This window comes from Balaenoptera borealis, assembly GCF_965194805.1.
Source record: "Balaenoptera borealis genome assembly, chromosome: 1".
NCBI classification, from domain to species: domain Eukaryota; kingdom Metazoa; phylum Chordata; class Mammalia; order Artiodactyla; family Balaenopteridae; genus Balaenoptera; species Balaenoptera borealis.
In genome coordinates, this window is record NC_138860.1 from 812,157 (window position 1) to 824,919 (window position 12,763).

A 12,763-nucleotide genomic window follows, 5' to 3' on the forward strand; every position below is an offset into this window, starting at 1 on the left:
CATTGTTAGTGAATGGAGAGAACACTTGAAGGGGCTGCTTTTAAAATCTGTGTGGACAGAGTTCTCTGGAGGGGCAGATTGGGTGGGGAACCCTGTAGGGTCTGTTAGGGCAGTTGTTTCCAAGGTTTGGGCTGAGGGCTCTTGGGAGAGTTCACAGGACCTTTTCAGCAGGACTGCGGGAGCTTCCTCTTTTCAACTAAATGTTTATCTGTGACCAGCTTTTCTTCATATATTTTAATCAAAACAACATATACAACAACTGATTGACAGCAGAAGATATGAAAATCCAGCTTATTTCTATTAAGCCAGACATTAAAGAGATTTGCAAAATAAAACTCTTCTCACCAGTTCTTTGCTTATTATTAAATGAATTTGTTTTTTTAAATGTCTTTTAATTTCTAATGCAATAAAAATAAATGGATAGAACCCATCTGAAGTAAAACTCTTTGAGGTCATCAATTTTTAAGAGTTTAAAGGGGACCTAAGGCCAAGAATTTGAGAGTTGCAGTACTTTAAAAAAGGAACTTACTTCTGTAAGGGCTTGACTCAATAGGAGTAAATCTAGGACCTATGCATAAGCAGTTTCTCTTTGTGCTCAACCTTTGAAGAGGATAGTATAACACCAGTAGAGGGTTTGGTAAAAACTTCCCTTATTCACCTATCTGTTGCTTCTGTGAAGTGAAAATCGTAAAGTGTTTTCAAAAAGGCAAACAATAAATTTTTCCACATAGCCAGTAACAACTAAACTGTCGAAGTGGGCCTTTTTGGTCTCATTTTGTCAAGTTTAAAATTTTTTATATTAAAGATATGATTGTGTTTCATTTTTTGAGAGCTTTCTGTTGGAATCAGAAGAGTTTGGAACACAAAAGATAAAAATTGATCCAAATGATTTTTTTAATTGACTTTTTTTTTGAACTGTTGTAGATTTACAGAAAAATTGAGAAGATAGTTGAGTTCCCATATACTCCTCACCTAGTTTCCCCTTTTCTTACCATTCTGCATTTAGTATGACACATTTATTATAATCAGTGAACTGCTGTTGTTATTAACCCAAGTCCATGAACTTACACAGATGAACTCAGGTTTTGCCTAACGTCCTCTTCTGTTCCAGGATCTCATTCAGGACACCACATTGCGTTTGGTTGTCAGGTCTCTTTAGGCTCTTCTTAGCTGTGGCAGTTTCTCAGATTTCTTGGTTTTGATGACCTTGACCGTTTTGAGGAGGACTGACTGGGTATATGGGCAAATTTTTTTTTTTTAAAGGGACATTTATTCTTGCAGTCTTTTCTGTTGGCTGTGGAATGATTTGAACACTAAAGCTGTGGGAGTTTTTGTATTACACTTAACTAAAAGTAAACCCTGTGCTACAATATGAATCTTGCTTGATACAGTTGCCCGTATCTAAATAAGGAGCATGATGTGTTTTTACTAAAACATTGTTCTCTTTGTTTTCAGATTCTTGTCACCAGGTTTTCTTCATTGGCAGATTTTTAGCAGAGCTTTTGTGATTTTATATTTTTTAATCTTTAGCTTTATAGAGACATTTAAAATTAATTTTCCTAATTAGACTTTTTACTTGTTCAGTAACATTTATTGAACATCCATAGCACTGTTCTATGAAGGTAGTTTTCATTTTAAATTCTTCCTTAATAACCATTTTTACACTTCTCTATAGAGGCAGAACACGCCATCATTCATAAAAGGCAGTTTCAGGCAGGCACCTGCAATCACTGTGATCATGTTGATTTCTTTTTTCCTGTAACTGCAGTTATGTAAAATGTGACCCTGAATGGAGCTGAAACAAGCTTCCTAGAAGGTATAGATATTTTGTTTATAATGAATAACATTGGAAAGTAACGGAAATAACCTAAATGTCCAATACTAAGAAATTTTTAAAGTGTCAATACAATGAAATGTTAATGTTCCCAGTATAGTAATAAGTAAAAGGCAATATAATTTTTTTTTGGTTTGAAATTGTGAAGATAAGCATTTTGGAAAAAATACTGGAAGGACGTGTAACAAAATGCAGCAGGTTTTTCTCTGCGATTTTGGCTCATTTTTTCTTCTTTATATGTTTTTTCTGAAATTTCAGTAATAAGCATTACTTTTGTATTAGGAAAAAAGTATTTTAGACCCATTCTATTGCTTAGTCTTTGTCACATAAGAGAGTATGCAGTTAGGAAGTTTTATGTAGTGGACATACAGGAAATGGCTTGGTCAATATAAAATACTGATATGGGACGGTATGTCGGCTTGCCCACTAGAGTGTTGTTTTTTGTGTTACGGAAGCTGAATTCCATTGCCACCCTCGCAGCTCCTCTCTTGGCAGATCCATTGTTAACTGCCTCTACCCTTGAATTAATAAACCGAAGACAATCTTACAGGAAGCTCTCTCTCTTTCTTCTTTTTTTTTCCTTTTTTTTTTTTTGGCCACGCCATGCGGCATGTGGGATCTTATTTCCCTGACCAGGGATTGAACCTGGGCGTAGAGTCCTAACCACTGGACCGCCAGGGAATTCCCTAGGAAGCTCTTTAAGTACGGAGATCTGACAGTACATTCTCTTGACTTTAAAAAGCAAGATGCATGTATCTCAATGCTGGAAAAAGAATACAGCAAAAAAATAGATTAATGGACCTTGAGTAGTATATATTAATGAATTCTATCTTATACAAATTTATAATGAAGATTAGAGAATCAAAACCACTGTGTTAAACATAACCAATCAAAAACAAAAACAAGGTTGCAGTAGGCTTCCTGGAAACTACAAAGCTTTGCAACATGAACATTCCCTAATCATTATCTTTTTTTTTTTTTTTTTTTTTTTTTTTAACCATTTACTTTGTAAGTGCCAGGCACCTGTCTAAAGGCTTTGCCGCTATTATTTTATTTAAGCCTCCTGGTTTCCCCTTTTTACATGTACCTAAGGCACAGGGAGATTAACCTAGTTCAAACCCACACGGTAGAGTCAGGATTTGAACCCAGGCAGTGTGACTGAGAGCCTGCCCTCTTTGACGTCTGTTCTACTGTACAGGAGGTGGTAAAGGGCACCACTGTGCCTTAAAGCTCAGCACTGAAGAAATGACAGATGAGGATGACACAGGGGAGCCCTTTTTTGTTTTTGCTTTTAATTTTATATAAGCTTATTCTGACTTTATTGAGTTAAATGTATAAAATAGCAATGTATACACAGAGGGATTTAATACATAATATATATAATTATCTTTAAAAAGTCAGGATGCAAGTTAAAACAAAAAGTTCTTTTCTCTCCCAAATATACTGTTATTTTTTTTTTAATGTTGCTTTCTTCTTTTTTTTTTAAAGGGAACTTTATTATATATTTATTTATTTTTGGCTGCATTGGGTCTTTGTTGCCGTGCGCGGGCTTTCTTCAGTTGCGGTGAGCGGGGGCTACTCTTCCTTGAGGTGCGCGGGCTTCTCATTGTGGTGGCTTCTTGTTGCGGAGCACGGGCTCTAGGCGCGTGGGCTTCAGTAGTTCTGGCGTGCAGGCTTTGGTAGTTGTGGCGTGCGGGCTTGCAGGCTCTAGAGCGCAGGCTCAGTAGTTGTGGCGCACGGGCTTAGTTGCTCCCCGGCATGTGGGATCTTCCCAGACCAGGGCTTGAACCCGTGTCCCCTGCATTGGCAGGCGGATTCTTAACCACTGTGCTACCAGGGAAGCCCTCTTCTTTTTTAAAGGTTATACTCCATTTATAGTTATTATAAAATATTTGTTTTATTTAGGGGAACTCTTTAACCTGTGTTGAAATTGCTATGATGAAAAGTGCTGGTTGGCCACTAGATGCTAACTAGAGTTAGGCTGAAAGAATGGGGTCCTTAAAGGTAAACTTCAGAGGTCAGTTGCTCCTTGAAAGTTGAGGTTGCATTCACTTCTTGCTAGAGGAAAATTACATTTCAGTGGTCAGAACTTAATGTCATGTAATACTTGTTATTTTTGCTTTATAATAAAACAAACTTTACATTTGTAATTTCAGTTCTTACCATAGTCCTGAAAGTAGCTATTGTTCGTACTTTCCAGATGGAAAAGTTGAGATTCCTGAAGTGGTGGTAAGAGAATCGAATCGCAAATTCTGGTCTTCTGACTTTCAGTGTGTTGCTCTTTTTTTTTTTGGTCCTATACTAATCGTCTGCTTACGTTCTGAGGAACAAGTGTCTTATCCATTATTATTATGCTTGGTTAAGTAAAAAGAGAAGGGATTGAAAGAAAGTGGGTTGGGGTAGTAAGATAAGAACTTGAAGGTGCAAAATTTTTAAAGGAAAGCCAGACATATTCTCAGGACCTTTGTTTGGTTACAGACCCCTTTGAGACCCTGGTGAAAGCTGTGAGCCTTCCCAGAAAAATCCACATACACTCAATTCTATTTACAATTTAAATGCCTAGGCTTTAGGGTATAAAAGTGTGGTTCCATAGTCTAAAAAGGAAATCCTCAAAGTGTTTTTACTAGTGGCTCACTAAGGACCGGAGATCTTAAACAGGCTTTGAACAAATTGGTGGCTAATTAAAGCTGCTTGGGGCCAAGTCTGCCCAGAGGGAAGTAAGAAGCAAGGGAGAAGCAGCAGCACTAGCATTTTATTTACCTTGGGAAGACTTTGAATGAAGCCTTTTGTATTACAAAGCTTTCCTGATAAACACCTATCAGTGTCGTCATGAGTGGCATAGGATGCCTGAGGGGTTCATAAATAGTAAGTCTGTTCTTACAGTTTATAAGTGGGAATTTATAATGATTATGCTGTGCCTTGTACTACCTCTTCCATTTGTGCAGGTGTCTTAAGGATATCTTACTGACAAGCCATTTAATTGATGAGAAAGTAGTCTTTTAAGTTGTATTTCATATATGTGTTACTGAAATCTTTATTAAGGTTGATAAATCTTAAGCTCAACAGAAAGCTTTTCTAACTTGCCTTAAAATACTAAGATAAATTCTTTGTTTGGATCCTTAAAAGTTGCACCGAAGTTCTGTGGTAATGTTGATAACATAGAAACTGTAAGAACCTGTCTTTACAACACTGAGTTTACCTCTGCTGGCATTGGATTAAAATCCTGTGAGTGCATTTATTCAGTGATGACTGGGTTTGATAGAATATACGCAATTAGAAAAATGCTTTCGTTCTTAATTCATGTTGTTATTTGTAAACTAACCAGAATGTGCTTTTGACACTGATTTTTAATTGGTTTTGCCTGCAGGGAATCAGAGAACTAACCTGTAAGCTCTGTAGAGGGTGTACTTTCTTGTTTTGCTGATCGTTAAGTCTTAAAATGATGGCAGCCTCTAGAAAGATTAAAACAGTATTCCAGTATGTTAAGTATGTGGGTGCTAACAGTGGAGCATTTACAGAGTGAATTTTCACGGTGTTTTTGAAAAATCTTTAGCATTCGATGAAAGTTATTTTCATACTGGTCAATTTTATAATTTCAAACATTTCTCTCAGTTAAATGTGCTGTAAGTTATTTTTGCTTGGTTAGTGCTAGGACTAAGGAAAATGTTTACCTGGTGTTTCTCAGGCCTCTCTGAGGGTTTTTAAGCGTCAATGGCCTACTTAACTGCTTTCCCAAGGAATATATTTTTTAATGCTCAGGAAAATAATTGAGCTTTTAAATAATATAGCTGTACTTTTATTTTGAAAGGCTTAAAATAAAACCATTTTAAAGTTTTTAAAGGAAATTAAGATGAATTTCAGCAGGGAATTTACATGGAACTCCTTGCAATCTATTATCTTGTTTGTATGGAAATGCTGTTTTTAAAAAAATAATAATAATAATTTTTGGCTGCATTGGGTCTTCGTTGCTGAGCGTGGGCTTTCTCTAGTTGCGGTGAGCAGGGGCTTCATTGCGGTGCGCGGGCTTCTAACTGCGGTGGCTTCTCTTGTTGTGGAGCGTGGGCTCTAGGTGTGCGGGCTTCAGGAGTTGTGGCATGCGGGCTCAGTAGTTGTGGCTTGTGGGCTCTAACGCGCAGGCTCAGTAGTTGTGGTGCATGCGCTTAGTTGCTCCACAGCACGTGGGATCTTCCTGGACCAGGGCTCGAGCCCATGTCCCCTGCATTGGCAGGCGGATTCTTAACTTGTGCGCCACCAGGGAAGCCCTGGAAATGCTATTTTTATGTTAGAAAAAAAATGATTTTATGAACCATTTTATTGGTAGAGGCTAAAAGTTTTGGTTAGATTACATATCCCTTTTAGATACTTAAGTGTCAAACCAAAAATTATCACATTTCTAAATGGAGATTTTCATTATTTATTTGACTACTTAATTTGAGGATTATATTCCTGTTGGAAATTTTTCACTTCTTAGAGGCTTTAATATGGTCTCTTTCCTTCTCTGATGGCTTTTTTTTGAATTAAAAATCTTTTTATTGAAATTAGTTGATATACAGTGTTGTGTAAATGGCTTTTTTCCACATGTAAAAGTCATGGCCCAGTGAGGCCAGACTTTGCCAAGGATATCTTTGTTCTAATATGACAGTGAGCATTGCAAATAATATGTAATTCTTTTATTGGGGTAGAGCTTTACAGCTGACAAAGTCTCAAAACCGAATGACATTTATCCCATTTTCTCTCATTCTTTGTAACCAGAGGAGGAGACAGAATTTGCAGTGATCTGTGTTTGATGAAGGAATGATCTACTGACACGGTTTTAGTTTTAAATGTATTATACCCACTGTGTGAACTTCCTTAGTGACAGATACATAGTGTTTTCCCTTTGATGTTTGATTTTTAGGATTTATTTTATTTGAAAAAGGGTTCAGGCTAAAACAAGTATAAATTAAATAACATACATACATACAAAGACACAGCTCACCTTAATTTATAAAACTTTAATATGTAGACTTAAGATGAAATTAATTTTTGTATCGTGTTTTGGGAGTAGAAGGCATATTTGATTCATTGGAGAATATCATTATACGTTACTCATAAATCTTAATCTATAAAAATTGCAGGTCATTTGGACAGTATGTTAATCATTTACTTGTATATTCTGACACATTGTCTTTGATATATTTTTGGTCTAACCTTCAACCCAGATCAATTCATTTCAGAAAGCCTACAGCTTTTTTTTTTTTTTTTTTTTTTTTTTTTTAATTTATTTATGGCTGTGTTGGGTCTTCGTTTCTGTGCGAGGGCTTTCTCTAGTTGTGGCAAGCGGGGGCCACTCTTCATCGCGGTGTGCGGGCCTCTCACTACCGTGGCCTCTCTTGTTGCGGAGCACAGGCTGCAGATGCGCAGGCTCAGTAATTGTGGCTCACGGGCCTAGTTGCTCCACGGCATGTGGGATCTTCCCAGACCAGGGCTCGAACCCGTGTCCCCTGCATTGGCAGGCAGACTCTCAACCACTGCGCCACCAGGGAAGCGCTACAGCTTTTATAAAGTATTAGAGAGCAAAGCTCTGAGCAATATCAAGTCTTCCATTAGCCTGCCACAGAATATTAAGAAGCGATGGGATTTCCTTCTGCTACATGGTATTACGTATAATTAAACACATTGCTTTCTTTATCTTTAGTTATCAAGGTAAACAAAAATCACTGTAATCTTTTTGAGTAGGAAAAAGAAATCTTTTGGAGTAGGTAGTATTTTTTTAAGTGTATTAGCAGTACAGTATATCTTTAACTGGCGTTTAAACATTAGCCATAGTTTTTGTTGAAGAGGCTGTATGACAGCATTAGACACTTGAAGTCCTGATCTGTCATTGACTTCTTAAACGGTATTGCCATTTTTTCTTTTTTCTTTTCTTTTTTTTCCTTCCTATTCTTTTTTGGGGTGGTAGTAAAAAGCTTTGTACCAATTTGTAATCTGCTTTTTTCCTTTGAAAAAAAATTGTAAAATTTACTTTTTAACATAATATTTAATCAGGCATTGCTGGTGGGCATTTTTACTTAAGTGTTTGTATCACAAAAACAAAACCTGTTTTACTTTTAAACTAAAAGCAGTGATAAACTCCAGCAGTATAAATTTGAAATAAAAATAACGTCTTTCTCCCTTTCTATTACAATAGTCTTTAAAATTTACATATGTTAACACAAATTTGCATGTTTTAGTTTTTTACTCATCCACTGTTGGCTATCTTTCCGTGTTTAGAACATCTAGATATTCTTTATTACCGCTGCAGAGTATTTTATTGTCATTTACAGATGTACCAACATTTGTATTAACTTGTTCTCTTACTCTAAAATAATTTATTTAATAGGTATTACTTAATGTATTTAATATATTTCCGATTGTATTTAAAATGGGTAAGGAAGCAAAAGAAAAATCACCTATAATCCTACCAAAGACAAACCGCTGTTAACCTTTTTGCTGTCTCTTTCCAGTGTTTTATTTTTCTGTTGCACAGCCTGTTTTTCTTTCTTTCATAAAATATATATAAGGAAAATTTTCAATGTCAATAAATAGAGCTATACAACAGCATGAACTTTTTTGTCTTAAAAAATTATGTTGAAATACTAAAATACTGAATAATATAAAATATACCATTGTAACGATTTTAAGGGTGCATGCAATTCAGTAACATTAAGTACATTCACAATGTTGTACAATCATCACCACTGTCCGTCTCCAGAACCTTTTCATTATTCCAAACTGAAACTCTGTACCTATTTACACAGCATAATTTTTATGCCTTTAAACTGTTCTCTTATCGTGAACATTTAAGTTGTTTCCAGTTTTCTCCACTTACAGACAACAGTCCATACACACTCTCCTTCCTGTCTATTTTCTCCTGATAGCAGTTCTTCCAAGAACCTGTATCAGTAGATATGTTAAGGGTGATTCTTAAAATTGGTTTTGGATGTCAGTTTTTTTCTTTTCCCCCCACAGAAGAACATATCCTCAATTTTATAATAAAAGTTAATGTAACTGGGTTATGTATATTAAAATACAGTTTGTAGATAATTGGACATTAATATAGCTATTTTGTAGGAGGAGAGATACTTATGGAATAGAGGAGTCAAAGTCTTTTTTTGCCTGAGTTGATGATTTTTCAACGGCAGTTGAGGCTCAGTGACGTTGCTGGTTGGAGGGGTGCTAGGCGGGGTGTGTACAGGATGTATCATTTGGAGAAGGGTCATCATACATATTCTGCTGTTCTGGTGGAAAAAGAGTTAAGAAACTACTGCCCTGTGTTCTGTTTGACTCATTAGAGATAACATGCTTTACTTAACCAGGGTTTTAACTTTAAAACCATTTTTTAAATGTCAGAATTACACATTTTTCTAATGAAAACCTTTGCTTCTCCACTAGGATTGGCAGCCACCATTTGCGTGTGATGTTGACAAACTTCATTTTACCCCACGTATCCAGAGGCTGAATGAATTGGAGGTAATGTCTTAACTACTATACTGGTTGCCTGTATTCCAGCGGGGGCTTCTTTGAAAGAGGCTGTGTCACAAATCTAGTGGTTTCAGTGAAGCTAAAACATGGCTAGTAACTGATAATCATGGTAAAACAAATGGTGATAAACCTTTGCAGCTAACCCAGTTTCATTAAAAACACTGATTTTTGTCAATAATTGCCAGCCTATTAATTAATAAATGCATTTAAATCCTTCTCAATCTAGGTGACGACCAATAGAGTTTAGGTTTTGAAAGGCTTTGAGAACCATTTAATGGAAAAGATTCTCCAGCTCTGATATTCTTCCAAAATACATGTCTTCAGTTAGATTTAATAACACACTTTACTTTCCCTAGGAGGAGTGAATAGCACAGGGGATTCTCTAGAGAAGAGGTATTTCTTCTTTAGTCTGTGGGCGACTTAAGCCCTAAAGTGCTGGGTGAATAAGGCTTGGGTATTGATAGCATAGAGGTTAATTGTTTATATGAATGTTTTGCTAATCTGATTTTCATATTGAACCGTGTTTTGTTTTTCTATACTAAACCAAACATTCTTAACTTAAATGGCACATATGTCCACTGGAATTCTGTGGGCTTTGGCAGTGGTAGCATCTAGTGTATGTATTTTCAAGTATTTCAGTGTATTTTCATGTCGAGCTTGAAAGATAGGGAGGTGGGTATTAACTTTGACGTGGTTGGGAATATCTGAATATTGATCTCAATTTTGGTCTTGTGCAAGATAAAAGTCTTAAGACTGTCTGACTTAATTTCACAATGAGTGGAAAGAAAAATGACAAAATTTTTAAAAATGACTTGTAGGCGACAGTAATAATCTGTCAAGGGAATAACATTTAAGAAAGTTTCTGGTTTTCTGTTATCTTTAAGTTATCAGGACTTTAAAGATAAGTGGTTCTGTTGTAAATCTGCTTTTAGATTTGTGTTTGAGCAAATCAGAAAATTTGTACTCAGAGAGAACAGGACTTTAAAATACGCAAACTGTAAAAGGACGAAAGGGGCATATAGAAGCTTACTTATGATACTCCTTAAATAAAGCACCTCTCAGATCGCCTATTTATGTTACGGGAGGACTTATTGAGTGTGTAACTACTACTTACCTGGCACATGGTAGGGGCTGGATTAAATTTTTGTTGAGTTAACGTATAATTATTTAACCAGTTTTATTTTGTATATTTTGGGGAAGTTTCCCCTATTGAATTCATAAGTGGTATTGCACTTAAATATTCTAAGAATGAAAATATCACATGCTCAGGTAATAGACAGGAGCTTTATAATAAGCTAGGTAAAAGTAAAACTCAGTTCTTTGTCATTTAGGCTCAAACTCGTGTAAAATTAAATTTCTTGGACCAGATTGCAAAGTACTGGGAATTACAGGGAAGTACTCTGAAAATTCCACATGTGGAGAGGAAGATCTTGGACTTGTTTCAGCTTAATAAGGTAAAAGCCTAATGACCATCTTTCTCACTGAATAATTTTTCTGACAGCATGAATTTGATCTTCTTTGCCTTAAAATAAGAAATTTACTGCTTGAAATATGTAAAATAAAATTCTTCATTTAGTTTTCTGATTAATTGGTCTCTGCTTCTCAGGTCTGAAAGCCTTATCTTGTGAAATATTTTGCTGCCACCTGTTTTTTGGTAATTTTTCAACTTCGTAGTCGTCCTCTTAGATATTCCTGTCTGTTTTATTGCAGATAAGACAACAGAGGCTTTCAGTGTCCAAGTTGACCAACTGAAAAGGCTGAGTTATAATTCTATATCTTAAAGTTCATTTCAGTCTAAAGCCTGCATTATTTCCACCAGACATGCTGCCGTTCTTGCTACTCCTCAGTTTACTAGAACCTTTTCTTTATCAGAGATTTCATTGCTAATTTAATTCTTCCTCATGGAAAGTCTTGGCTGCTTTGTGGAACTGAGAAGTAGCTTTTGGAGGGGTACGAAAAGTTTATGGAATATGCTGTTAAAAGCAGTGTTTTAAATTTCTAGTTTAAAATTAATAATGCATATATATATATTTTACTTGGAAAATGTATTTTTAAAAGATGACCACAGCCAAGAACTAATTTCTTTTGCTGTTTTATTTAACAGTTAGTTGCAGAGGAAGGTGGATTTGCAGTTGTTTGCAAGGATAGAAAATGGACCAAAATTGCCACCAAGATGGGGTTTGCTCCTGGCAAAGCTGTAGGCTCCCATATCAGAGGGCATTATGAGCGAATTCTCAACCCCTACAACTTATTCCTGTCTGGAGACAGTTTGAGGGTGAGTGGGGCTAGCCTTAACCTGTTTTATTTCACTGCTTATTGGCACATGGTCTTTGGGAGGAATGAAAAGGCCTTGATTATGTGTGGAAGACTTGCTTGGAAGACTTTTGTTTTATGGATTTTTCCTCCAGTGTTTTAGTTCTGTTTTGAGAGCAGCCATACTAAGAAGGTTGTTTTGGAATGAATAAGGTTACAGAGGAAATATTCTTTTGTTATCAAAAACTGAAATCTGTATTAACTTCACTATAGATGTTCCTTTCTTACAGCAGTTGGTTATTACCTACTTGTTACGGCTTATGCTTTTGCATTCACTTACTGTTTAAAGTGTATTCCTGGTTGTCACATGAAAATACAACATGTGAAATAACTAACTTGCCTGCCTGCTCTCTTTTGCCAGCTGAGGTCTCCAAGGAGATTTGCATAGAATGTTGACATTGGTAGAGAGTAGGGGACTCAATAATGCTGGACAGCTCATGGAGCCCTCTGCTAGTAGTTCCTATGTAACCGTGTCTGTTTCCTTACAAAGGTGGTATTTTTTTTTTTTTTTTTTTGCGGGTGACATTTTGGCAAGTTTTTTTTCTTTTTCTTTTTTTTTAATTAATTTATTTAGTTATTTTTGGCTGTGTTGGGTCTTCGTTTCTGTGCGAGGGCTTTCTCTAGTTGTGGCGAGTGGGGGCCACTCTTCACCGCGGTGCGCGGGCCTCTCACTATCGCGGCCTCTCTTGTTGCGGGGCACAGGCTCCGAACGCGCAGGCTCAGTAGTTGTGGCTCACGGGTCTAGTTGCTCCGCGGCATGTGGGATCTTCCCAGACCAGGGCTCGAACCCGTGTCCCCTGCATTGGCAGGCAGATTCTCAACCACTGCGCCACCAGGGAAGCCCCAAAGGTGGTATTTGCCAAATTATTCAGACACAAACTTTTATTCTAATTAAAAGCAAAACAATATTATAAAAACTTCCCACTTACTTTAGGCCCTGGTAGAAAGCAGAATGTCATAATTGTTTACACTCTTTGAGATATTCTACACTAGAGCAGTGAGCCCTATAATTTTAGGAATTGTTACTGTGCTATAGAGAGGGAGAAAGATCACAACATAGTTTCCGAGGGTAAACCTGCTAATCAAAACTCTTGATGCAGACATATCATCTGG

The 12,763-nt window shown here is 36.6% G+C and overlaps 1 protein-coding gene across 7 annotated transcripts in view; it reads left to right on the forward strand.

Moving 5' to 3' along the window:
• Positions 1-12,763, forward strand: part of KDM5B (lysine demethylase 5B) — a 72,423-nt gene that overhangs the window by 15,202 nt on the left and 44,458 nt on the right. For all 7 annotated transcript variants that reach the window (XM_082397204.1, XM_082397203.1, XM_082397205.1 and 4 more), the window contains exons 2-4: positions 9,248-9,325; positions 10,669-10,791; positions 11,442-11,612. In XM_082397204.1, the coding sequence (XP_082253330.1) occupies positions 9,248-9,325; positions 10,669-10,791; positions 11,442-11,612 (372 nt within the window). The remainder of the gene's footprint in view (positions 1-9,247; positions 9,326-10,668; positions 10,792-11,441; positions 11,613-12,763) is intronic.